Source organism: Pongo pygmaeus, chromosome 11 (genome assembly GCF_028885625.2).
Source record: "Pongo pygmaeus isolate AG05252 chromosome 11, NHGRI_mPonPyg2-v2.0_pri, whole genome shotgun sequence".
In the NCBI taxonomy this organism is placed as follows: domain Eukaryota; kingdom Metazoa; phylum Chordata; class Mammalia; order Primates; family Hominidae; genus Pongo; species Pongo pygmaeus.
The window spans coordinates 132,393,842-132,421,238 of NC_072384.2; the positions used below are offsets into that span (position 1 = coordinate 132,393,842).

Consider the following 27,397-nt stretch of genomic DNA (forward strand, 5'->3'; position numbering starts at 1 on the left):
ATACTCTCAACCATTGTGCTATATACTCTACTGCAGTTATGTGTAAACATTTGATAGATACCAATTACTTTCTATAGACACTACACACACACACATAAACCAAGTGAGAGTGCCCCTTTCCCTCAACGTTGTGAACACTGAATATTATCTTTTTTTTTTTTTTTGAGACTGAGTCTCTCTCTGTCACCCAGGCTGGAGTGCAGTGGTGCAATCTCGGCTCATTGCAACCTTGGCCTCCCAGGTTCAAGTGATTCTTCTGCCTCAGACACCCTAATAATAGCTGGGATTACAGCTGTCCACACCATGCCCAGCTAATTTTTGTATTTTTAGTAGAGACAGGGCTTCACCATGTTGGCCAGGCTGGCCTCGAATCCCTGACCTCAAGTAATCTGCCCACCTTGGCCTCCCAAAGTGCTGGGATTATAGGCATGAGCCACTGTGTCTGGCATCTTTTTTTAAAATAAATTTTTATTTATTTTTTTTTTTTTGAGATAGAGTCTCACTCTGTAGCCCAGGCTGGAGTGCAGTGGTGTGATCTCAGCTCACTGCAACCTCCGCCTCCTGGGTTCAAGCGATTGTCCTGCCTCTGCCTCTTGAGTAGCTGGGATTACAGGCGTGTGCCACCATGTTTGGCTAATTTTTTGTATTTTTAATAGACAGGGAGTTTTGCTACGTTGGGCAGGCTGGTCTCAAACTCTTGGCCTCAAGTGATCTGCCCACCTTGGCCTCCCAAAGTGTTGGGATTACAGGCGTGAACCACTGTGCCTGGCCTAATTTTTAATTTTATTTTCGTACAGTGCCACTTTCAGGAGATATATATATATATATATATATATATATATATATAAAATCAATCTTTTAAATCTGTGTCAATTAATTGGGAAGAGATAGTCCATCATTATTATTATTATTGACAGGGTCTCACTCTGTTACCCTGGTTGGAATGCAGTGGGGCACAGTCTTGGCTCACTGCGACCTCCAACTCCCAGGCTCAGGTGATCCCCTCACCTCAGCCTCCCAGTAGCTGGGACCACAAGCATGCATCACCACACCTGGCTAATTTTTGTGTGTGTGTTTTTTTTTTTTTTTGTAGAGGCGGGGTCTTGCCATGTTGCCCAGGCTGGTCTCAAACTTCTAGGCTCAAGCAATCCACCCACCTTGGCCTCCCAAAGTGCTGGGATTACAGGCGTGAGCCCCTGCACCTGGAAGATAGTCTATTATTTTAACAAGGTTGAGCATGTCCTCATTTATTCATTGGTCATCTGCTTTTTCTTCTAGGAACTGCTTGTTCATATCCTTTGTCCACTTTGAGTTAAATGCTTATCCTATTGATTTGTAGGCAGCCGTTTATATTCTGGATATTATAATATCTGAAGTATAAATGAATTAAATAAATAAATAGAGACAATAAGCCAATATTAAAAAAAGCTACATTACTACTCTGTATCTTATACCAAAGAAAATTCCAGATGGATTAAAGATAACAAAATCATAAAAGCATACTTCTTTCTTATGGAAGTCTGTCAGTTTCTTGTTAATTTAATAAAGTTATATTTTTATGTTGGTGAAAAAGCTATTCAAATAGGCAAAACAGTGGATACAGACTATACTAGAAAGCTAGTATAAGAGTACTGTGACAAATGCTGGGTGCGGTGGCTCACGCCTGTAATCCCAGCACTTTGGGAGGCCTGAGGTCAGGAGTTCGAGACCAGCCTGGCCAACATGGCGAAACCCCGTCTCTACTAAAAATACAAAAATTAGCCAGGTGTGGTGGCGGGTGCCTGTAATCCTAGCTACTCGGGAGGCTGAGGCAGGAGAATCACTTGAACTCTGGAGGTAGAGGTTGCAGTGAGTTGAGATCACGTCACTGCACTGCAGCTGGGGTGACAAGAGCAAGACTCCGTCTCAAAAAAAAAAAAAAAAAGAGTACTGTGACAAATCTGTCAGTGAAAGCAACTGAAAGTAACTATCTTTGGAAATCATAAACATGGTAAATCTATTATTAAGTGAACAAAGTAAGTTACAAAGTGATATTTACAATTCCATTTTTATAAAAAACACATTAAACATTAGCTACATTAGAAGCCTATATTAAATAATATTTACAAAGGTCTCTCTAGGTGGCTGGAGTTTGTAATAGGAAAATTAAATAGAATTTTAAAAAATGCATTGCTTTTGAAGATATTCCTTCTAAACAGACATAAAGCTGGTTAAGCTTCTGGAAAGAAGGGACTGTAAGTTATTCATTTTTGTATCCTTCAAGTGTAGAGTGCCCTATACATAATAGTCACCCAACAGACCTTTGTTGAAGGAACGAAATGGGAAACGTGGGATTTACAAACATCAATCTCTATGTCAGCTGCTTAAAATAGTCAAATCCAAAATATTTGCAGGAGAATCATATTGTTCCCCAAGTAACATTTCATTCATAACATTAATTTACAATAAGGAAATGTTATGCTTTTAACAAACAAGAAAGAAATGCAAGGTTGTTCATGTGTATGAGAGCCTTGCACTTCTTGAGAGGTAGTATAGCGCCACAGTCCAGTATAGCTCTTAACCACTATGCCATATTACCTTTTATGGATCTAGGGATCCAGGAAAATACAAATTGAAACAAGGTATCATGTGTTGTCCAAACTGGCAAAAATAAAAAAGATTGACCTAGTCAAGGTGGAAAACTGAGTACTATCAACATTGTTGGTGGGAGATCATAATGGTGCTCTTTTTGTAGTGATAAACTCTTCTCACAAAAACAGATACTCTGAAAGAGGTAGGGTGAGATGGGGTGAAGGTGATACGAGAATAAAATCTTATTAAGATTTTGTTTTTGAAACAACTGATGGCAAATACAAAGGCTTCTACTGAATTCACTCAGACCATGCCTAATTTATGCATACAGTATTCACTTTGATGCAGTATCTTTAAATTTTTTTTTTTTTTAGAGTTGGGGGTCTTGCTATGTTGGCCAGGTTGGTCTTGAACTCCTGGCCTTGAGCAATCCTCCCACCTAGGCCTCCCAAAGTGCTGGGATTAAGAGTCACCATGCCCAGCCAAGTCCTCATGTTTCTATCTACTATGGGCATATGGGCAAGCTTCCATGTGAACAAAAGTGGCACAAATATTTATAGGGACCTTAAACACACAAATTATGTTAGTCACAGACCATTCTATTGTAAACTATACTAAATCATATTATAAAGCTATAATAATTCAATCAAATGTGTATAGGCACAAGAAGAGACAAATAGATCAATGAAACAGAAATAATCCAAAAATAAACCTACGTCTTATGAAAATTTAGTATATGACAAGGATGGCATTTCAAAACAGTGAGGAAAAGATGGACTAACTACTTAATAAATAGTACTGGAACTACTGGCTATCCAAACAGCAGAAGTACTTAGATGTCTACCACATACCAAATGTGTAAATACGTTCCAGGTGGATTAAAGAGCTAAACATTGAAAAGAGAAGAAAAGATAGGATATTTAGTTAATCTTGGGATAAGGAAGATCTTTTTAAACAAGATACAAAATGCAAAAGCCAGATGGCAAATATTAATAAATTTGAGGCCAGGCACGGTGGCTCATGCCTGTAATCCCAGCACTTTGGGAGGCAGAGGCAGGCGGATCATGAGGTCAGGTGTTTGGGAACAGCTTGGCCAACGTGGTGAAACCCCATCTCTATTAAAATACAAAAATTAGCCGGGCATGGTGGCATGCACCTGTAATCCCAGCTACTCAGGAGGCTGAGGCAGGAGAATTGCTTGAACCTGGGAGGCGGAGGTTGCAGTGAGCCAAGATTGCGCCACTGCATTCCAACTTGGGCAATAGACCAAGACTCCGTCTCAAACAAATAAAATAAAATAAATTTGAAATGACAATTTAAAAATTCTGTTCAACAAAAAAGGAGACAATACATTGAAAGAAAATATTTGCAAAATACATAATAGGCAAAGGATTGATATTACAATATGTAAAGAACATCTACAAATAAGAAAAATAAACAGTAGTAAAATGGGCAAAAACAAAATTAACAAACAATTTACAGAAGAAAAAGAAATGGCCAAATAGAGGAGATGTGCAACTTCTCTAATAATAACAAGAATAACACTAGCTAAAGCATAATGCTCACTGTGGATCAGGTACTTTTCTAAATGCTTTAGATATCAACTCATTTACTCTTACAGCCCCATGAGATAGGTACTATTATTTTCCCCATTTTACAGATAAGAAAATTGAGGTGAGGTTAAAGCAGTTGCTCAGGGACACACAACTAGGAGCGCAGGGCGGGAATTCCAATGCAGGCAGTATAGCGACATAGTCCAGTATAGCTCTTAACCACTATGCTACATTACCTTTTCATGGATCTAGGGATCCAGAAGAATACCAATTAAAACAATGTATCATTTGTTATCCAAACTGGCAAATAAAAAAGACTGACCTAGTCAACGTGGAAAACTGAGTACTATCAACACTGTTGGTGGGAGAACATAATGGTGCTCTTTTTGCAGTGATAAACTATTCTTACAGAAACAGATACTCTGAAAGAAAGTTCAGAAAATCTATTTACCCAATAAAAGGTGGACAATAGTCAGTTTCTTACTAAAACATTAATTTTACTTTTTCCTGAAGGTAGTAGCATATCTTAACATTCCTGCTTTTCTTTTCTCTCTTACTCCACAAATGCCCAATAAAGGCTACCAGAAGATGAACACGCCACTGCTCTCATGCTAACTTTTTGATATGGCTACTTCCCTTGTGCTTCGGGATTTAATCAGCTCAGGTCAAGCTTTTCCCAAAAGCCTGTTTCTGGACGCACTAACATCACTGAATCGGTTGATTCGCTTTTCCTTCCAGTGGGCTGACACAGATTCTGCTTTCTGAAACTCTTTTCCGTATTTGTCTCTTATCCTCTTTCTCAACAGGTTCAAGAGCTAAGACTGAAGGTGAGAAGCTCAAACTTTTCTGCTTTGTTCAAAAGCCATTAAAAAGGCCTTTCTTATTTTCAGCAATACGGTATTTCCAATCAGATGAAAACGTTGCTTCTGAAATCTCTCAATTCTCCACAGTTTCCGGTTTACTGTCTACACAGCATGTTAAGTAACAATACTATTACATTGTTAGATGTTAATAATATAAATTATTTGAGGGAAAAATAAAATCCATGTCATAGCTTTTCCAGCACTTCAGTCATCCCTATATACCTATTTAATCCATTATGGAGAGAAACACAGAAAGGCACATGGAGCTATAAAAGAGGCTGCTACTAAACCAAAACATAAAAGTACTGAAAGTTTATCACGGATGGTAATATGCAAAGGTGATACAGCCTTTAGTTTTTCTAAAAAGCGTAGGTCAGTTTCCATTCGAAAAATCTCACTTGTACATCCAAAACTTCCTTTTTGCACTGTGGTCTAAAATGTATTACCAACTTGGTTTCTGATGATAGCAAAGCAATTAAATTTGCAAGCGTGACATAGACATTGTGAAAACGCAACAGAATACCAAGAAAACAGTGCTTTACTAAACCTCCAAGGGAGGAGCCCTAAAGTGGTGACTACCTTTTCACTGAGGGAGCAATTTAAGAACGTTCCGTACTATAGATTACAAACAGGATGCATGAAGATTAAAGTCGGCAGGAGAATGGAAAATTTGAATATCCAAGTTTGCGTTTTTTCATCTGCATCATATGGTGACGGACTAACACACTCCACGAAAACACAAAGCTTCCTTACGGAGAGGATGCAAAAGTGGCACCACAACAGGCCCGAGGCAATGATTTCTCTACCCCACTCTATCCTACCGTGGCCCCAGCGACATCACACCATTGCTGGACAGCTCCACCACAGCTAGGCATAACCGCACCGACAGGGGCGAGCAAAGACACCTCGGCTAGGAGTCCCAGCGCGAGGCACCCCACACCTAAGCCTATGGTCCTCATCTTGCTGGAAAGAAAACTGAGGCGCTGAGGGGGAAGCAGTGACCAATGCCTCAGAAGGCCAAAGAGTGTTAAGACGAGGTCGATCTTGGACTTCTCTTTCCCCATCTCCCCCAACTACTCCAGCCCTGGAAGAAGCCACAAGTTTGGAAGAGAAGTTGTGGAAACCAGACGGGGGTGGGGTGCGGTGCGGTGCGGTGGGGGACCTGAGAGAGTTTTAAAAGCACTGGTATTTGTCCCACACAAGGTCGCCCGCTCCAAGTCACTGTTCCCCGCTCCCCGGGTAGGCTTATAGCCAAAGAGGCTTCTAGGCTTCGAGATCAGCCCACCACGCCCCCTCAGCCCTTCCCTGCGGGCCGCAGCCCCCTCCCAGCCTCTGGGTCCCGACCGGGGATCGGAACCCGGCCGGCCCCTCCGACAGCGTTTCCGACGCCCGGCACCTCTCGCAGCCCCGTCCCCCAGGCTCCTCCGTCTCCACCCGCCACCCCCCGGTGCTCCCGTCAACGTCCCCTTCCTCCCTCAGGACGCCCCTGGGGGCGCCTCTCGCGCCGGGTCCCGCCGGGTGCTCGGCACGCTGTTCCTTTCCTCTCCCCTCCCGCGGCCCTTCTTCTGTGGGGCCCACCTGGCGCGGCCCCTGCCCCCGGCCAGTCTCCTCAGTGAGCGGCCGCCTCCCAAGTCCTCCCGGCCCCGCCCCGCTCCCGGGCGGATACAGTTTGAAGCCCCTCAGGATCTCCCTGGCCCGCTCGTCCTTGGCTGACATGATGCGGCGGTCGCCGCCCGCGGCTTTCTCACTCTGGTCGGCGGAGCCTCGCAGACGGTGCCCAGGAGCCGAGGATGAAGCCGTAGCCCGGCTTGGAGACCTCGGGCTAGCAGCCGCAAGGGCCAGACCAGGACCGGCCTCTCTCTCCCCTCAGCTCCCGCTCCTGATCCCTTCTCCTTCCCCCTAGCCTCGCCGTGCCCTCCTGAAACCAATGGAAAGCCAGCCTTGGGGATTGGCATCCCAACCAGCCAGTAGGAGCGCGCAGCGGCTTCGCAGGGGAACTGTTAACGTCAATGGGAAAGGCCCTCCCCGGGAAGTCCCATAGGATACAATATTCATCTGGTGTTGTTGCCTAGAGTTTGTCCCAGCGGAGGGTTGGCTTCGGATCTGCAGAGGCTTTAGGGACCTGCTCCAGCCACTGAGCACACTAGCCGTCTGAGACGGCAGCTGAGTTGCACTGTGCGACGCGACAGAGACTACATTTCCCAGCATTCCAGCGGCGCACACGGCGGACCACAGATCCCAGCGCACCACAAAGAGGCCCGGGGACTACAAATCCCAGCATCCCCTGCACTCGGTTCCTCTGTAACTTAGACTCCAGTGTGCCGCGCAGTGTGCGCAAATTCGCAAACCCGCCCGCTGAGTTGGTCGTTTCGGAATCCCGAGACTTGAAACCCAGCGGGAAGACCCTTCTCACCCTCAAAAGATGACAGCCCGCAGAGAGTTAACTTCTGTTTACATGGAACTCAGACATCTGCAAATCATGGTAAGGCTGCAAACAACAAACAAAAACACTGATTAAACCGTGAAAGAGAACAAAATGACTTCTTCAAATCGTGCTTGTTTGTTGGTCTGAGGCGCCTTGTACATGTATTTCAGGGGTTTTTGCTGTATTCCTGCTTTGGACCGGGAGAGCTATGGATTGTATACTCAGAATATCAAAACATAAAGGGACTTTGCTAATCTACCCCCTGTTGTTACGTATGAGGAAATTGAGGCCCAGAGAGGCGAAGGGATTGGCCACAGATCACAGCAAGTTCGGGCAGAGTTAGAGTTCAGCCCTAAGTCGGCTGACTTGCAGTCTGGACTCTTTGCACCACACTAAGGAGGTGATATTTTTAGCAGCATGGCAATGTGAATTATTCTCCTTGAACAGTTTTCCTATCCAGTGTTGAAACACCCAGAATTAGGTAGCATTTATTTGGTGGATTTCTTGCAAGTGAGGGAGTGTGGTATTTATTTATTTTCAGCCTAGGTAGGATTTGGTGTTTTGTTTTTTGCCACTCAAGGTGACATTTAATGTGATTTCAGGAAGTAGGTAAAATTACAGTGTGAGCCACGGTTTCCTTGGAAACCTCCTCTGTCCTTCTCTTGGCCTTCCTTCCTCTGCCTGTCCCCACTTTCACCCATCTGGGAACTCACCCAATTTTTTCTTCCATGTAATTCAACAAATATCTTTTCAGCCTGTTATTTGTCAGGCACTTAGTGGGTAAAAGGTGAAGGACGTGGTCACTGCCACCAGGAAGATAAACATATATTTAGGGAAATAAGGAGACTCCACTGAGATTCAAGATGGAGTGTGATAAAATGGCATAAAGAAATGACATCAGAATGCTAAGGAGGCCCTGATGAAAAAGGTTCATTGCAGCTGGCAAAACTTTAATGGAGAAGGTGGCATTTGAACTTGAATTTTTTTTCCATGTTAAAAATTTTTTTTTTTTTTGTTAATGAGGTGTAACATACAGTATGGGAACAATTTTCACATAGGTATACACCCTTGTTGCCACTACCCAAATCAAGATATAGAACATTTCTAGCACACCTAGTGCTCCTTCCCAATCAGTATTACATCCTTACATATTGAGATAATCTCTTCTGACTGTATCACCATAGATCAGTTTTGTCTGTTCTTGAATTCCAGTTAAATGTAATAATACAGTATGTACAGCATGTGTCTGGCTTTTTTACTTTATCAGTATTTTTGTGAAATTCATCCATGTCGTGTGTAGCCTTTTAATTGCTGAATAGTATTCTGTTGTATGTATATACCACAATTTATCTTTTCCACTGTTGGCGGGCATTTGGGTTGTTATTTTTTGGACTATTATTAGCAAAGCTGTAGTGAACATTCTTACATGTTTCTTTTTGTAGACACTTGCACACATTTCTAGGATAGGAATTGCTAGTGTGTAGGGAGGGTATGCACATGATCAGTGATAGTAGACATTGCCAGTTTTTCAAAATGATTGTACCAATTTACGCCTTTGCCAGCAATATGAGAGAGTTCTAGGTGCCTCTTATCCTTGTCAACACAGGAGTTTTGTTGTCAGTCTTCTTAATTGTAGCCGTTCTGGCTGAATGTGGTATCCCATTAAGGTATTTATTTACATTTTTCCTGATGTTGAGCACCTTTCAATATGCTTGTTGGCTAGTTGAATGTCCTCTTTCGTGAAGTGCCTGTTCTTTTCCCAACTTTTAAAAATTGGGCTGTCTTCTTATTGATTTGTAGTTCTTTACAGTCTGGATATGGAGTTCTTTGATATATGCTTTGCAGATACCTTTTCCAAGGTGTGGCTTGTATTTTCACTCTCTTACTGATGTCTTTTGAAACAAATTATATTTTTGAGGGATGGGGTCTCTGCTGTGTTGCCCAGGCTGGAATGCAGTGGCTATTCACAGGCACCAGTATTGCCCACTACAACCTTGAACTCCTGGGATCAAGTGATCCTCCTGCCTCCGCCTCGCAAATAGCTATAGTAAGACTATAGGTGTACTCCACTGCATCTGACAAGCAGAAATTCTTAATTTTAACATAGTGCAATAGTTCCGTGTTTTCTATTATGGTTAGTGTTTTTTGCATTGGATTTCAGAAATCTTTGCTTTTAGAGTTGGCAGGTTTTTTACAGGCTGATATAAGAGCATTCCAAAAAAGAGCAAGCGAGCATAGGCTTGGTGTCTGAGAGGGAATGTATAAGTTGTGCCGGGCATGGGAGTTTGGACTGTGAAGGGGGTGGGGTGCGACAAAGCTGGAGTTAGGAGGGAGGCACACTTTGAAGGGCTTTCAGTGCAGCCATTGCCTGGGCGTGGTGGCTTACGCCTGTAATCTCAGCACTCTGGGAGCCAAAGTGGGAGGATCACTTGAGATCAGGGAAGACCAGTTTGAGCAACATAGCAAGACCCCATCTTTAAAAAAAAAAAAAAAGGAATAAATTTGCCGGATGTGGTGGCACGCACCTGTAGTCCTAGCTACTTGGGAGGTAGAGGTGGTAGGATCCCTTGAGCCCAGAAGTTCAAGGCTGAGGTGAGCTATGATAGTGCCACTGCACTCCAGCCGGGGTGACAGAGTAAGACTCCGTCTCTTATGGGAAAAAAACCAAAATACTAAATCCAAATTGCAGCCATGGAGTCTGGACATTGTTCTAGAGGAAGTAGAGGCATTGCTGGACTTTCTACGAAGTCAAACTAAACTCACTTGTCTTCCTTTCACTCTCATATTTGTCCCTCCTCTTCCATAGCCCTGTTCACTTAACACCAGCTCCAGACAGCTCTGGCCTCCCAGCACAGAATCCTGGGTGTTCTGCTCCCTCCCTTTCCTTGTATTCAACTCATCACCAAGTCTTATAGATTCTATAGTCTAAATGTCTCCAATGTCTATAGTCTAAGTGTCCCTTCTTTTTCATCCCCAGTTGCCACTACATTTGTTTTTGTTTGTATTTTTGAGATGCAGTCTCAGTCTGTCGCCCAGGCTGGAGTGCAGTGGCGCAATTTTGGCTCACTGCAACCTCCGCCTCCTGGGTTCAAGCGATTCTCATGCCTCAGCCTCCAGAGTAGCTGAGATTAGTAGTGCATCACCATGCCCAGCTAGTTTTTGTATTTTTAGTAGAGACAGAGTTTCGCCATGTGGCCCAGGCTGGTCTCGAACTCCTGACCTCAGGTGATCTGCCCACCTTGGCCTTCCAAAGTGCTGGGATTACAGGCGTGAGCCACCGCGCCTGGCAACACAATCTCTTATCTAGAATAAATCAGTCACCTCACTGGAGGTTTTTCCTGCCTCCAATTCTCTCCACATCCAATCCATTCCTATAGCACCTAGCATGATCACTCTAACAAGGCAATTATTCATACCTCTCCTTAGCTTAAAAAGCCTAAGTAATTCGCCAGTACCTGGCATGTGGATTCCAAGACCCTTGATGACCTGACTCCAGCTCTGTACCCCTCATTTCTCACTTTTGAAAACCCTGGGGTCAAACCACTCTGGGTTTATTTTTGACATCAGTATATGCTGCACAGTGTGAGCCTCTGTAACAATGGGCACTACCCCCCTTTTTTTCCCCTTTTTGCCTGTTTTTTTCTTCCCCAGCCTCTTCTGTGCTTCCAGAGTGTTGTCATATCTTCCCCATAGCATTTAACACATTGGAGCTTTTGAGGGTAAGAGCTTTGTTTTATCTTCATATAACTTTTCAGGACATAATAGGTGCTAAAGAAATGTTTTTGAATAAATGAATGAATTGGTTGATACTAGGCTCCTTCGCATTTGTCCTGTCTCATTTCTGCATTCTAACGCACGATAGGGAAATAGGGCTGTTTTTCTCTCTCATTTTCAAGACCTGAAAGACTGTGGTGCATACAGGAATCAGCTTAAGTGTTCAATTATGTGGCATTTCTTAGCCATCTTCCCAGGGGAGTTGGTAAGGACCAGATGCAACGCTATCAATGACATTTTGGTCATAGAACCATTGTTGGCTTAACCCATCTCTTGCTTGTTTTAAAACATTTTCTGAATAGAGGTCAAGAACATCGTCTTCGGCCTCAGATAGCCTGGGTTTGACAAAGATAGCAAGCTTTGTCACTTCCTGACTTTTGGACTTAGTTAACTCACCTGAAAAATGGGAACAATAATACAAGCCACAGCTATGAGAATTCAACGAGATAATGCATGTACAGCACCTGGCACATGGTAAAAGGCTCAATAAGTGGTACTTAGTAGGCTTAATGTATCTCCGTGCCCAGGGGTAGCGCAGTAGCCATGGGGAGCTCCTGAGAGAGAAAGCACAGCCTAAGGAGAGGATTTGGGGCCCGGGATGGCGATGGCGACGGCTGGGCTGCAGTACCGTCTAGGCCGCATTCCTCTCCTTGGGCCCCTAGCCACCCCCTCCCCGCCTGGTTCCCGGGCTGCAGACTCTTCCCCGCCCCCTCGCCCCCACTTCCCCACCGGAGGTCGAAAGCTGTAAACGCGGCGGGTGGAACCTTGTGTGGGCGGAACGCTAGTGCAGCGGTGGGAGGCTTCCGGGGGAGCTGCACGGGCGACGGGTCGGCGGAGACAGAAAAGCGCCGGACGCCGGGGTGATCATGGACGCTTGACAACCTGCGGGCAGGCGCCGGGAGGCCGAGCCAGCGACTAAGAGGACCGAGAGGTGGCGTGGACAGGTAGGAGCTAGCAAGAGGGTGGGCCGAGCGGGGCCGGCGCTCCAGGCTTGGCCAGATGATCCGGCTTAGAGCCCGCTGCCAAGGAAGCCCGCGGCCGTGCCCGCCCCGCCCCCGCCTTGGGGAGCGCGTCCCGCGGCTCCTCACTCCACGCCTGCGGCCCTGCTTGGAGCATACCGCCCGCCGTGAGGTCTGCTGCAGCTTGCGACCCTCAGCTTCAGGGCTGTGGCTGCCTTCGCTCTCCCATCCCCAAAGGCTGCTCGTTTGCCCCACTCCAGTCCATCCAAATAGCGCCCTCCCCTGACGGGAATTTATCTCTGCTCTGTGCCTAGCCTCTGGCCCTCCTACTCCAGAAGAAAGCGACTGTCTCCGTCTCTTTACATTCTCTGCGCCCACAGGCTTTGCTCCTTAAGCCGAGATCTTTTGAAGGGACAGAAGTTTCTCTCCATTTCCCTACCCCCTCTCCACCCCCACCTCCTAACATTCAGACTCTTTGCAGAGATCCCCATCTGTCTTCACACGAGTCCTCTTGGAAGGGCCTTTTGGCTCATCCCCTCTTGACCGTCACCGACCCTCATTTCTTCCCTACTCCTTCCCTTCTTCCTCGTATCCTCTCCCCTTCTCTTTTCCCTTTCCCTTCCGTCCTCAAACCCGTTGTTCCCCAGCACTTCACTGTTTTTCCTGTGTCTGGCCGGACCTTCTTAGGTAACCCTAAGTGAGGCGACATACTTGTTTCTCTAATACTGTGAAAGGGCAACTATTGTGTGTGCCTGCCAACACAAAACTTAGTTCCTTTTGCACCAAACTGTTCTTCAAATTGTTCTTTGCTGCACTCTACTATACCGTCTTGCGTTCATTTTGTCATGCTGCTCTAATATGTATCATTCTTGGAGGAGAAATCTTACCTGGAACTCCTGTACACTCAGCGTGTAATTAGATTACACAATTGAGGGACCCTCCTGTACTTAATGTCTTCGGAGCGCTGATACAATATTTTCACTGTTTTCCCAAATCTTTTTATCGTTTTCTTGAGGTTTTTTTTTTTTTTAACACATTCTGAAGTCCCGTTTGGTTAAAATGTCGTATCAGGAGGAGGCCGAATACAGGGATTTTCCCCCATGGTCTTACACAGCATGCATGTTCTTAAGTTTGAATATATCGCTGCTTTTCTTTCAAAATGATGTCTCCCTTTACCTGTGCTTACCTGACTTGATTAAATGAGACATCTTTCTTGTCTGGTTTTTTGTTTTCTATCTGTCTGGCTGTAGATTGGATTCTGATGACACAGTGGGAGCTGTAACTGATTGCTTTTGCTTACATCTGGTGCCTCTGTGTATAGGCAGTATCCTCCATTTCTTAACCAGAATGTATAAACGAGGTGGATATAAAACAGCTGCTGAGAAACTCACGTGTTTTTCTTTAGGTCCTGGTCAGGTTTAAGGACTTAGAAGATGTTGCCTTTGGAGGAGGGACAGGTGGAAGTGAAATGACTTTTACAAAGTGTGTTTCAAACACCAGAATTTAGGACAAGATCCTTTTAACTCCAGGTTGAACTCCACCCATCTCATAAGGTGGTCATTGCATCCATCTGGACTCAGGAACTTTTTTTTTTTTTTTTTTTTTTAAGGCAGTCTTGCTCTGTTGCCCAGGCTGGAGTGCAGTGGCACGATCTTGGCTCACTGCAACCTCCACCTCCTGGGTTCAAGCAATTCTCGTGCTACAGCCTCCCAAGTAACTGGGACTGCAGGTATCTGCCACCAGCCTGGCTAATTTTTGTATTTTTAGTAGAGATGGGGTTTCGCCATGTTGCCCATGCTGGTCTCGAACTCCTCACCTCAGGTGATCCACCTGCCTTAGCCTCCCAAAGTGCTGGGATTACAGGCATGAGTCACTGCGCTTGTCCTGTTTTTTCTTTATCAACACTATAAAATTAAAGTATTCTGGTGTTTGATTCAGCACTAAATAGGCACAGACTTTGCAAAGGAGAAGGAAGAATGACTGACACAATTTTCTTTTGGACAGATTTCAAGGCCAGAGAATGGCAGGGGAACAGAAACCCTCAAGTAATCTCCTGGAGCAGTTTATTTTACTAGCCAAAGGTACCAGTGGCTCAGCCCTCACTGCTCTCATAAGCCAGGTCTTAGAGGCTCCTGGAGTGTATGTCTTTGGAGAACTTCTGGAGCTGGCCAACGTGCAGGAGGTAAGAACGGTTTGCAAACAATTTCTCTTTGTTCTAAGACTCTCTGTAATTCTCCAGGTTTCCAAAGAATTTCAGTGCTGAAGTGTTGTGAACCTGTGAGGTACCCTATTGTGAGACGGATGGGAATTGGTGGGGCAGAGGAAGAGACTGAGAGAATGTCCTTGGCTCCTTTTATCCAGTATTTTTATCTTACCTTGGGTAAAATTAGATTGTTGCTAATAGTAATCTAAAAGATAGTAAAAAAGTCAAATTGATCCTGATAAATTAGAAAAGTAGTGCTGTAAGCATGGGCTGATGTTTAATAGGAGTAGATTCATGCATTCTTAGGGACCAGAAACCTCCAGTGCAATATTGATAAGGAAGATTGGTCAGGGACACACAGCAGAAACATACTGCTATTGAACATAAGATGGACATGAATAGGAGTGTATTGTTCTTGAGGAAAAGGGCAGTGTTGTGCTGAATGTGTTAGATGTGTTAGATATGACATGAAAAGCCAGGACATAGTTCATTTTACTTGTTTGCGTGCTTGTTATTAAAACCTTGGATATCCAGTTTTGGTCATTATGCCTCAAAAATGATAAGATCCATTGAGCAGAAGGAACAAAGAGATGTAAAGCAATCTATACTTCTCAACTTCTACTTCCCAATTTGAACATTTTTATTTATTTATATTTATTCACTTATGGAGAAAAGTCTGTGAGCATCTTTATTTTGTGGGGTGGAGGGTGGTACTCAGGAGCTTTTGGCGGATTGGTGGGGCAGGTCCCCTTCCTCTTCATCCTCACAGGCTTCTGGCTGTGCAGGCTGGTGCTGGCCCTGTGGAAGGCTGCCATGCATAGATCTGGGTGGTGGTACTTCTTGTGGAGCATGTGCTGGATGCTGTTGAGAGTTCTTGGTGGTGGCGATTTGCATGTAGGAGGTGGTTTGCTTTTGTTGGGCAGTTTATCACCTTCATGACCACCACAACACCTTTGCTGTTGGCTCCACACAGTCAATTTAACAGGAGTTTCAGTGATTCAGTTAGTTGTAACCAAAGGAGTTGCCGGCCTTCAGTTTATTGGATTCAGTGCTGTGTGTCCGCTTATTCCTCTTGATGGGGAAACTGGAGCAGTTCCCTACAGCCCAGCCATTTCAGGTGCCCAATTATGGCTCCTCTACCTGTGATGTTCAGAGATGAGAAGAGCCACTTTGACTTTTTCATTGTAAATTTTTATTTAATGTCAGCCTTGCTTGCCAAACTATAAACTCTGTGAGGAGGTCTGTAGTGCTCACCATTGTTTCTTTAGAGCTGAATACATAGGCTGACACACAGTAGGCTTTCAATAAAAATTTAATTTGCTAGAAGTGGAAAATGAGTTTTATGAAGAAAATTTCAGAAAACTGAGTTCGTTTTTCAACACAAGAGATGACCAAGGGGTAATATGTTCCTTCAGGTTCATGAACAGCCTGCACGAATATGCCAAGTAGTTGTTTTGTAACTGTGGAAGATTGGCTAAGAGGAGATGGAGGGAAAGTAAAGCCGGAAAGACCTTATTGATTTAGGCCAGTGGGAGAAGTGTTGGAGTATCTGCTCTGGAGAAAATATTCTTTTCTGGCTAGTTTTGTTAATTATGTTTCTGAAAAGTGGGGGCTAGATTGGATGGTCTTTACCAGGTTTCTTCCCCTTCTGATTTCAGGGACTTCAGGAGGTTTGTGGGAACCTGAGAAAGTAGCCTGAGGTATTAGGGTGCTGGAGTTCTCCATAGGGTGCTTAGCAGACCACCTTTATCTCCCCATACATTATGTTTTTCCGTGTGTGAGCTGAGAATAAGCTGGTTGCCTTTCAGTGATCTGAAATTATAGATGCATTTCTTGGAAGCTTTATTTTTTTAATGGCTAAAATTGAGTAGTATCGCTATTGCTGTCTGTAGACTACCACTTGCTATTCCTGTTTAGTTTACTGGGCTTGGTAAGTTGGAAGGGTAACAGGAGCATGTTTGTGATTAAAAAACAACAACAACAACAACAACAACCAGTTTACGTAATTGACAGCAGAGAAGTTCCAGGCAGAACAGTGGCTCTTCCGTTTTTCTTCTACACGTGGCTTTTTGCCATCAGCATCAGTGAAGAGTAAGTAATTTTAATGAACATTTTGATTTGGGGCAGACTGATACCCTGGTTTTCTGTTCCAGCCTGGCTTTCTGTCATACCTTATGATGTGCTGGTCTCTCCCAGGGTTCATAGTCCACGTGTAGTCCTGAAACTTGGAACCAACCCTGAGCTTTGTTCACTTTGGGTTGGTGGTGGCTCATGCCATACCTAACAAGCTGGTATGTAGATAGGGCTGCTCCAATCTTTGTTTTAATGCAAACAGAATCTTGAGAAGATTTGAACTCCTTCCAATGCTTAATGCTTTGTATGTGTGTGTGAGAGAAAAGCAGTTCGTTGGGCATGCTGTGTAGAAAGTAAAACATTCCTGAGGGAGAGAAATTAAATTTGGGGCTTTAATAATCTTGTTTATTTTTTCCCGAAGAATCAGAGTTGGTAGAGACCCCAGGGGCCAAGTAATCAAATAGTACAGAATAAATAGCCATGGCATCTTTGACACATGCTCACCCATCCTCTGTTTGAACACTACAGTGATTGGTAGACAGTTTGGTCTGTGGTGAACTTTTTTTTCCTCCTCAGCTTGCGGAAGGAGCTAATGCTGCTTATTTGCAGTTGTTGAACCTGTTTGCCTATGGGACATACCCAGATTACATAGGTGAGTTGGTGAAGATCCTTCAAAAGACTTGTGTTAATTGTGTTGCTCAGTTTGGAAGACCATCAAGGTTTGAGATATAAAGCATGGGGTAGTGGGGAGACTTCTTGACCTGGCTGCCTCCCATTTTGCTGTGCCTGGTGGGTGACCTCACAAAGGGAATGTTCCTTCTCACCTTTTATGTTCTGTGGGTCAAATGGGGCCTGTGTGTGCTCATCCACAAATGTAGCCCTTGTTTGTTTTCCAGATGAGATTCTTGAGGACTGGTGTTTGTAGGGCTCTTGGAGTGCTGTGAAGTGCAGAATACCCACCTGTAGAATATTTCAACATTTTAAATATTATCAAAATAATACCAGTATATTGAAGAAAATTTGGAAAACAGATTTTTTAAAAGTCACTCATAGGCTGGGCGCGGTGGCTCATGCCTGTAATCCCAGCACTTTGGGAGGCTGAGGCAGGCAGATCACTTGAGGTGAGGAGTTTTACACCAGCCTGGCCAACATGGTGAAACCCTGTCTCTACTAAAAATACAAAAATTAGCTGGGCGTGGTGGTGGGCACCTGTAATCCCAGCCACTCTGGAGGCTGAGGCAGCAGAATTGCTTGAACCTGAGAGATAAGAGATTGTAGTAAGCTGAGATCGCACCACTGTACTCCAGCCTGGGCAACAGAGCGAGACTCTGTCAAACAAATAAATAAATAAATGTCACTCATACGTTGCTCAGACATGTGGATGCTGGACTTTTTTTGTGCCCCATATGTTTGTGTTTTGTATTACATAGGTAGAACTATGTATACAATTTTATGTCTTGCTTGTTTCTTCCTGCTTACATTTATCCATATTTTAAGTCTTTGTAATATTTTTAATATTTCATAATTTACTTAGCTCATTTGCTGTTGTAGGGCATTTGGGTCATTTTAAATTATAATCTTAAATATTAGATTGAGGTATTTGTATGTCCAAACACTAACTTACCTTCTACCCAAACCATTTTTTTCTGGCTTTCCTACCTTTTTTAATGGTATGACAGTAGCCTGATACTCAGGGCCTTCTCTGCGATATCCCTGACTTCTTCTTTCTCCCTGGTCACTTCTACTTTGTGCTGCTGTCAGACTGGACAGTTTGCCACTTCCTGGTATACCACATTTTTTTCTGACCTTCCCTTTGTTCCAGGGAATGTGTTCTGTTTTTCTGTCCTCGCTTACTAAAGAGGCAGCATTGCACAGACTCTGTTACCAGAATGCCTGTAGCCAGTCTGGCTCCACTTCTACTAGTTGTGTGTTTGTTGACAAATGAAGTAACCTTATGCAGCTCAGTTTCCTCGTCTGTAAAGTGGGAGTAAAATACAAGCCCATTATTCCTTCCCTGTACTCCTCGAAGTTAGATGTTTCAGAGTTTAAAATTTTTGGGACTTGGAAAAGGTAATATGATGCGCATACCTTTTTATGTAACATTCCTAGAGGAATGTGGAAACAAGTGAGATAAAAAGCCTGTCTCTGTTCAGGTCAGAAATTCCCACCAGGTGAATTTCAGCACCATGCTTAAGAAAAAAAAATCATTTTGGATTTAGTTTTTTGGAATCCAGAATTATGGTTAAGGAATTGAGGACACTTGGAATCTTGTGGGGTTGTTGTGAAGATGAACTGGATGTGTATATGTACGTGTGGATCTATGCAATCCACAAGACGTAAAGCTTGCTATTTATGTTAGCTGCTGCAGCTGCTGCCCTTGCTGTTATTATCATTTATGGTTATTATTGAAATTTTGCCTCTTTCTCAAGGCTCAACTCAAACTCCATCTCTTCCATGAATTCTTTCTTTTTATCTCCTGTACTTCCCAAATGAAACTGCTCTCTTTCCCTCTCCCCCTCCCCTTTCATCTCTTTCTCTTACCCCTACCTCCTCCCCATCCCTCTCCTCCTCTCTTCTGGTAGCTTGTACCTTTCGTCTGGTAGTTCTGCCTTGGATTTGTAGCTATTGAAACATCTGATTGTAAGACTGAGGATAAGTCCAGGGCCATGAAGTAAGACTGAGGATAAGTCCAGGGCCATGAAGTTGCACACCTCCAGGTGGTTGGTGGCCCTGGAGTTGTGCCATGCAGCAGCCCTGGCAAAGCCCATCTTATTCATCCTTGATTCTTCTCAGGACAGAGCATTGCACACAGCAGATGTTCGATGAAGATATGTTTAATTTAATTGGATATCACAAGGGTCACAAATAGTACTCCATTAAGATAATTGCCACATCATTTTGCTTGTTTGCTTTTTAGGAGACTAAACTCTGTGTTTGTAGAAACTGAGTCTTCTTTGGAAGTACATAGTCTTCCAAAGAAGACAGGAATATTTGCCAAATGAATAAGTGCGACGTCATGATAGTGATTCAGTAGTAGATTTGGTTTGGGGAGTTGGTGAGCTTATTCCATAAAAGAAATCCTAATTTTATTTTGTGTCTTGATTTTTGTGGTGGGTGGGACTGAGCAGCCAACAAGGAGAGCCTGCCAGAACTGAGCACAGCTCAGCAGAACAAGCTGAAGCATCTTACCATCGTGAGCTTGGCATCAAGAATGAAGGTATGGTACTGAGCCTTCTCTTGTCTTCCTCCTCACCCCAAGTCAGCTGTCTCATTGACATCAATGAAGGAAGTCCCAGCTGCACATAGGAGAGTCACATCATCAATGCGTAAAATTTGCTTGACAGAGGAAAAGATAAAATGGTGTAGAAAAGTACTCCCCATTCCATACAGGAAAAGTATGCCCAGAAGTGACTGACTCAGCAGGTCTCAGTCCTGGCATGCTGTGGTGCCGCATGTGGCATGATCATTTTGCCATATTAAGGGGAGACTGCTGTTAAAGATATACATTTTTCAAATAGCAAGGCATCTCAAGGCAAGTTAACAACTTCATCTGTCGCTCAGTACACAGTGAACTATGCGCATGCTGGAGGAAAAACTTGCTATGTTGGACTTGCTAGATTTTTTTTTTTTGAGACGGAGTCTCACTCTGTCGCCCAGGCTGGAATGCAGTGGTGTGATCTCAGCTCACTGCAACCTCTGCCTCCCAGATTCGAGCGATTCCCGTACTCAGCCCCGAGTAGCTGAGATTACAGGCATGGACTATCCCGCTTGGCTAATTTTTTTTTTTTTTTTTGAGACAGAGTGTTGCTCTGTTGCCTGCGCTGGAGTGCAGTGGCGCAACCTGGGCTTACTGCAGCCTCCACCTCCCAGGTTCAAGTGATTCTCATGCCTCAGCCTCCCGAGTAGCTGGAATTACAGGCACCTGCCACCATGCCCATAATTTTTATATTTTTTAGTAGAGTCAGGGTTTCACCATGTTGGCCAGGCTGGTCTTGAACTCCTGACCTCAGGTGATCCACCCACCTCAGCTTCTCAAAGTGCTGGGATTACAAGCGTGAGCCACCGCGCCCAGCCTAGATTTTAAATATACTGCCTTTCTCTGGGATTTTCAAGGTTTATTACACTAATTGGAATTTTTGCCTCATATGCTAACTTTAGACCCTAACTTTGTATAAGATACCAACCACTCCACTATACCTCTAAGTCCTCTCCCACAGTTGATTTAGAAGAAGCTTTGCAGCCAGCTGCTCACAGCCATTAGTAATGAAGGTCCAGATTTAGTTAATTTATAGTTGGTTTTGGCTCTCTGCCTGATCCCAGCCTAAGTTTTTGTCGGATTATGCCTTTAAAAAAATTTGGTTTTAGCATTTCCCCTCCCTGATTGAGCTTCAGAGAAAAATATTACTTTTCTTTCTTTCTTTCTTTCCTTTCTTTCCTTCCTTCTTTTCTTTTTCTTTTCTTTCTTCCAGATTTTTGCTCTTATTGCCCAGGCTGGAGTGCAGTGGTGTGATCTTGGCTCACTGCAACCCCTGCGTCCTGGGTTCAGGCAATTCTCCTGCCTCAGTCTCCCGAGTAGCTGGGATTACAGGTGCCTGCCACCATGCCTGGCTAATTTTGTATTTTTAGTAGAGACAGGGTTTCTCCATATTGGCCAGGCTGGTCTCAAACTCCTGACCTCAGGTGATACACCTGCCTCGGCCTCCCAAAGTACTGGGATTACAGGCATGAGCCACCGTGCCTGGCCTTTTTAACTTAAAAAAATTTTTTAAAATTGAGACAAGGGTCTCACCATGTTGCCTAGGCTGGTCTCAAACCCCTGACTTCAAGTGATCCTCCCATCTCAGCCTCCCAAAGTGTTGGGATTACAGGTGTGAGCCACTGCACTTGGTCTGTTTTGTTCTTGGATTGCAATTTCAGTTGCCGAAATCATTTTATCTGATCTAATGGCACATTTCTGATTCTCAGCCTAGCATTTCAGGTGGGAGGCCTATTTTTTTGGGAAATGAGGACCTGACCTTTTTTCTTGTCCTGATTCTGGACTTCTCAAGTGTAGTAAAGAAGTAGCAGTGACCCTTTTCCTCATTTCTGCAACCTGTCATTGTAAGTCCACCCACCGCCCATGGATATCATGCTTTAGCCATAGAAAACCCTTCTAGGTATATTTGCTCTTTTCTCTGTGTATATCTTCCTTGTGTCTGTTTCTACAGATTTGATCACTGTGTTAATTTCCAAACTAGTAGTGATGTGGCAGAGGATTTGCAGAAAACTGGAGTTTTGGAGTCATGCAGAATGTTGGTACAGCCCAATAAAGAACTATTGTTGGGGAATTCATATTGGTTGTAAGTGTCTGAGAAAACAGATACAAACTTCAGGATGACATCTGAGCTGGCAGTACCCATTGGCCATGTATAGGTAGATGTGCTGGCCTGCAAGTTTTTTTTTGTTTGTTTTTGCACTCTGCTGGGCAAGTAGCCAGTTCTTTCCAGTGCCTGGGATCTGTTGGAGATTTATGGTGATCTAGCAAAGTCTGAAAGCTTCCAGAAGGTGGAAGAGTGGCATATACTCAGTAGTTCCCTTTGTCTCCACTGGTCCAAGTTTTTAGGATCTCTACAAGTGTGCTGCAGCATGTGAAATCTGAACAAGTGTGCTGCAGCATGTGAAATCTGAACAAGTGTGCTGCAGCATGTGAAATCTGAACAAGTGTGCTGCAGCATGTGAAATCTGAACAAGTGTGCTGCAGCATGTGAAATCTGAAGGCTGGGTGAAGCCAAGGAGGCAGAGAACCAGGAGGTTGCTTTCTTAGATGTTGCTGGGTCTTCTAGGTCTCATGGTTCATTTATCCACCTCTTGTTGCCCTAGCTATTAATAATTACCACTAGCCTGCGTTTCCCGAGCCTAGAGGCAGCTGTTGGCTATGGGAGTAATACCTGCATTTTCGCTAATGCTTGCCAGATGGTTTTTATAATGATCACATGGCCTTACCTACAGTGTATCCCCTACTCCGTGTTGCTGAAAGATCTGGAGATGCGGAATCTCCGGGAACTAGAAGACCTCATCATTGAGGCTGTCTACACTGACATCATCCAGGGCAAGCTGGACCAGCGAAACCAGCTGCTGGAAGTGGATTTCTGCATTGGCCGTGACATCCGAAAGAAGGATATCAATAATATTGTCAAGACCCTGCATGAATGGTGAGGCTAAAGGGAGGAGGGGGATATCTAGCATGTCTTTTGTGCCTCTCCTTGCAAAAATGTGATTTCCTGGTGTCAGCTGAGGGTTTGGGGTGGGCCTGTAGCTACCTGGGAGCTGGGGCTTAGTGAGCCAGAGAGTGGGGTTACATTTGTGATCACAGCTGTGTGATAACAGGAGTCATTTCAGGCCTCCTGGTGCCTTGGTTGTAAAATAGTTCTTGCCTTAAATGCAACTGGGAGCTATTTAAAAGTGGGCTATAAAATGCCCAGGGTTAGCAGGTGGAGCCTATGTGTCCTAGCTGTGTGAGGCTAGTCCTGCCCTTTCCAAACTCACACTCAAAGTTTGACCAAACTCAGGAAGGCTAGTGTTTGTAAGATTCTTTGTTTGTTTTTATTATTTTTTCTATCCCTGTTGAAGTTAACATGTTTATAAGATTCTTTGGATAAAAGAACTTATGTTCAAAATCAGTAACATATTGGGCTAATGTTTGTAAAACACCATGAGGGACATGGAAGACAAGGAGTGGGTCATTTTAACTTGGAATACAGACTCATACAAGGAATATTTGATAACTATATTCTGGTATATAAAAAGCATTGGGATATTTGTGTTTTCTCTGTTTTAATGGAATTTGATATTTGCAAGAGCTGTCACACATTCTACGGGGATTCACTGTGGAGTGATTTAAATTATTTGGGGCTTATAAAACCAGATGGACTGATTGGAGAAGTTTTAGCTCAGTTTTGAAGGAAGGCCAGGGTTAGAGTATACCTGGAGGTGAGGAGAGTGTGTTCCCAGGCAGGCACGTGGCATGTTGGAAGCCATGAAGCAGAGCCGGTGAGCTTTGTGCACAGGTTCGGGAGAGAGAGAGAATCTCTGCTCATCCCCGAGAGAAGCATATCCAGAGAGGAGCAGTGCCACTTTGACTCCTTGGGGCCTGATGTCCCCTGAGTTTCCCTCACTTCAGCTACTCTTACACCCCAGGACATGTGTTGCTCACACCTTACCCCAAGTTCTGTCCCAAGTGTAGCCCCAAATACCTTTTCTATACAACATCTGACACAAGCGGAAGTTTTCAATAGGTTACAAAACTTAGAATAAATAAGAAATAAGCTTAGAAATACCCCAACACAAAAATGGTCTGGCACACAAAATCTAGTTTCTGAACCTGCCAAAGTTGGCTGTCCTACTCTGTTTTTGAGATGGCTGACACAGCTTTTTATGTCCATAGTCTGGTTTCCTGTTTTTAAGCCCCCAATATGTTTGACACAGAGATGCCAGACTTAACTGGTTACCACGGGATGTTTACTAGTAGAGACTCTTACAACTCATGTTTAGGCGTTGGAGGTAGATTGAAACAAAATTGATAGGCTGAGGGATACCACATATATAGCAAAATGCTCACACTGTTGGATCTTAAGGGTATGGGGATATTCATTGTAGTCTTTCAACTTTTTTGTTTTTTAAAAAATTAATAGTGGGGAAAATAAAATAGGAGGAGGGGTATGGCAATTAGGAAGTAACTTAAACTTCTGAGAAAAGGAAGAATCTTCAAAATAGGATGCTTTTAGAAAATCTTTTTTTTTTTTTTTTTTTTTTGAGACAGAGTTTTGCTCTTGTTGCCCAGGCTGGAGTGCAATAGCGCGATCTCAGCTCACCACAACCTCCACCTCCCAGGTTCAAGCGATTCTCCTGCCTCAGCCTCCCTAGTAACTGGGATTACAGGCATGTGCCACCATGCCCGGCTAATTTTGTATTTTTAGTAGAGACGGGGTTTCTCCATGTTGGTCAGGCTGGTCTTGAACTTCTGGTCTCAAGTGATCCACCTTCCCTGGCCTCCCAAAGTGCTGGGATTACAGGCATGAGCCACTGTGCCTGGCCTAGAACATCTTTTTTTTCTGTTGAGAAAAAGATTACTCAGTGACATCTACAAAATCTATTCTACCTTCTTTTTTTTTTTTTTTTTGAGGCGGAGTTTTACTCTGTCACCCAGGCTGGAGTGCAATTGCCTGGTCTCAGCTCACTGCAACCTCCGCCTCCCGGGTTCAAGCGATTCTCCCGCCTCAGCCTCCCAAGTAGCTGGGATTACAGGCACCTGCCGCCACACCCGGCTAATTTTTGTATTTTTAGTAGAGATGGGGTTTCACTGTGTTGGCCAGGCTGGTCTCGAACTCCTGACCTGGTGATTCACCCACCTCGGCCTCCCAAAGAGCTGGGATTACAGATGGGAGCCACTGCACCCAGCCTGTCCTACCTTCCTTAATCGTATGTGCTACAAAACCATCTTCCATGAGATACAAAGTTGAAAATCAAAGCTGTATTCTAAGAAACTAGCCCCAGACTACCATATTTGTCTCCTAATGTCCTGCATTATGTATTTAGAAGTGTTTGTCTTTGGGAAGGAATGAACGGGCAAGAGATGTGGCAGAGGAAGTTTTAAAGGAGGTCCCTGTAAGATACTGGGGAGAGCTATTGGGGAAGAATATTTCGGAGCCTGGAAGAGACTTCCCAGGCCATTCTGCAGCTCAGGGCTGGTTTTCTCCATTGTAGGTGTGATGGCTGTGAAGCAGTTCTGCTGGGCATCGAGCAGCAAGTTCTGAGAGCCAACCAGTACAAAGAGAACCACAACCGAACTCAACAGCAGGTAGAAGCAGAGGTAAGGAAGGAAAGGAACGTTTGTTTCTCTCTCCAGGGCATACCTGTTTATTCATTTGCAGCATTTGTGTTTTTGTTTTGCGAATCTTGGTGTAGATGAAACAAGCAGTCACCAACAAGTGGGCCTGGGCTAGGTGCTGGGGTACAGGGATGAGTGTGACACGGCTCCTGCTCGTGTCAGGGTGTTCTCTCTCTTTTTTCTGATTCCTGGTCAGCATAGGGTGATTGATCAGGCTTGGAGAACAGAGAATGTTGTAGTTTCAGCATACATGTACTTGGCAGCTGTAGAGCAAAAGAAAATGAGTTTGGGGATGGATCTTAAAAATGGATAGAAGGATGGTGGTAAGTTACCAGGTGGAGTGGAGGGAGGGGTACAGCTGGGCAGGGGCATGTGGGGCTTTAAGGCCCTGGGAATGTTCTGCTTCTTAAGTTGTGGTGGGCACATAGTTTCATTTTATTGTTTTTCTGTGAACTGTACATATATATTATATATGTGTAAAATGCATGACGTTTCATACGGAAAGAAGAAAGGGATAAAATTTGGCAGATGAGCTGCAAGTGAAGTTAAGAGGATGTAAGTGTGGTTTTAGTGACACCTGGTTGTTGAAGAAACTTGTAGCTTCTTGGACAGATGTAGGCCCCAGCCTTTGCGTTATGAGCATTTGTGTACCCGTAACCTGACACATGAAGTGACCTCACTTCAGAATTTATTTGGAGCCCTGAAGATCAGAAGCACTGATTTTCTTTAGCATTGGAAGTTCTTTTCTAGTGTGGATGGGGTTTGAAGTATTAATGATGCTTAATGAATTTTGAAAATCAGGTGTCTAAGAGTGTGGCAGAGTGGGACCCATAATTCCAGCTAAGAAGCATAAGAGATGAGTAGATGGTGCCTTTCAAAGGGGGATTTGTGAAATTTGGAGTGATTCTCTATACTGTTATATGCACTCTTTGAAAATAAAACCTGTATCCTATTTATAAGATGAGCTTCTTGTCTCATGCCTAACCCATAGTAGGTACTCAAATATTGAACTGAATATTTCTGGCACACCATAAAAGTGTGTCAGTGGACTGCTGAACTCTGCTTTTCATGAACTTGAGCTAATTTTTTTGAATACACACACATACCACCCTATATACATATACTCTGTGGATGTTCAATTCATAGACCATGTTTAATTCTACTAGCCAAGGAAGTATGAAGCTGGGTGCAGTGGTTCACACCTGTAATCCCAACACTTTGAGAGACCAAGGAGGAAGTATTGCTTGAGTCCAGGAGTTCGAGACCACCCTGGGTAAGGAAGTATGAACTATATTTAACATTAGTCCAAAGCAAAGACAATTAGGAAAATAAGCCTGCTGCTTTTCTAATAAGCTGTGCAACCACCCTCTTGATGATGGTAGCCTTTTCTCTGACTTGGGATTGAGGTCTGAACAAAGTAGGAAGGGCTAACCACTTTCTCCTTTCTGTTTATTCTTCTCTATAAATCAAACTCTGTACAAAATGAGGTTGGGAGGCTAACCACTCTACCTGATCTTTGGTATCAAGGTCATTAACAAAGATGAATGATACTTGTTTTAGAATTTTGAACTGTTCAAGTTTATTTTCATGATAAATAGCATCAGACAAAAGAAAGGCGGGTGTGCACAGAGCTATTGTAGACTCTTGGCTAAAGTTTGAGGCACACCGTGTAGTTACACAACAGTGTAGACTCTAAATTTTCGTTATTTAAACAGAGGGTGGGTGTGTGCACTAGCAGAGCCTGGTGCTGCCAGCAGGTGGCGGTAAGGATTTAAGTTTGAGAAAAAGAAATCTGAGGAAAAGGCCAAGGTCACCTCCACCACCAATTAAAACAATCTATCGACGTAATAATCTTTTAGAAAATCTGAACCAGACCAATATAGTCTGTTCCCTGAGCATGGCCAAAGCTTAGGGCCTTGTCATTTTTTCCATTTAGCAAATGCATGATCTGGCTGCTAAGTGTTGAAGGCTGCTTGCCACCTACTTGAGGGACACAGAAGATACTCACCAAATAGCTACTGACTTGAAAGGAAAAGAAATCTACAAAGAATCAGGGTGATTCTGTCGTATTCTGTTTGTATTTATGCCTCTGTTACCCTTGGCCTAACTT

At 44.0% G+C, this 27,397-nt stretch overlaps 2 protein-coding genes across 11 annotated transcripts in view; one reads left to right on the top strand and one right to left on the bottom strand.

Moving 5' to 3' along the window:
• Positions 1-6,916, bottom strand: part of PDE6D (phosphodiesterase 6D) — a 48,533-nt gene extending 41,617 nt beyond the window's left edge. Inside the window, exon 1 of one of the 2 annotated variants that reach the window (XM_054477502.2) lies at positions 6,654-6,916. In XM_054477502.2, the coding sequence (XP_054333477.1) occupies positions 6,654-6,703 (50 nt within the window). In that variant the 5' untranslated portion in view covers positions 6,704-6,916. The remainder of the gene's footprint in view (positions 1-6,653) is intronic. The other variant, XM_054477503.2, reaches the window with a different exon arrangement.
• A 108-nt stretch (positions 6,917-7,024) lies between these two features.
• Positions 7,025-27,397, top strand: part of COPS7B (COP9 signalosome subunit 7B) — a 28,057-nt gene continuing 7,684 nt past the window's right edge. Inside the window, exons 1-8 of one of the 9 annotated variants that reach the window (XR_010122901.1) lie at positions 11,981-12,130; positions 14,150-14,327; positions 16,998-17,073; positions 19,550-19,638; positions 22,410-22,612; positions 25,164-25,269; positions 26,454-26,560; positions 27,224-27,342. Coding sequence is in view for 7 of the 9 variants with exons in the window: in XM_054477495.2 (XP_054333470.1) it covers positions 14,166-14,327; positions 16,998-17,073; positions 19,550-19,638; positions 22,410-22,612; positions 25,164-25,269; positions 26,454-26,495 (678 nt within the window). In the remaining 2 variants the exon portion in view is untranslated. Of the gene's footprint in view, positions 7,470-11,898; positions 12,131-14,149; positions 14,328-16,997; positions 17,074-19,549; positions 19,639-22,409; positions 22,613-25,163; positions 25,270-26,453; positions 26,809-27,223; positions 27,343-27,397 lie in introns of those variants that run through there. The other 8 variants (XR_010122902.1, XM_054477495.2, XM_054477494.2 and 5 more) reach the window with 8 other exon arrangements.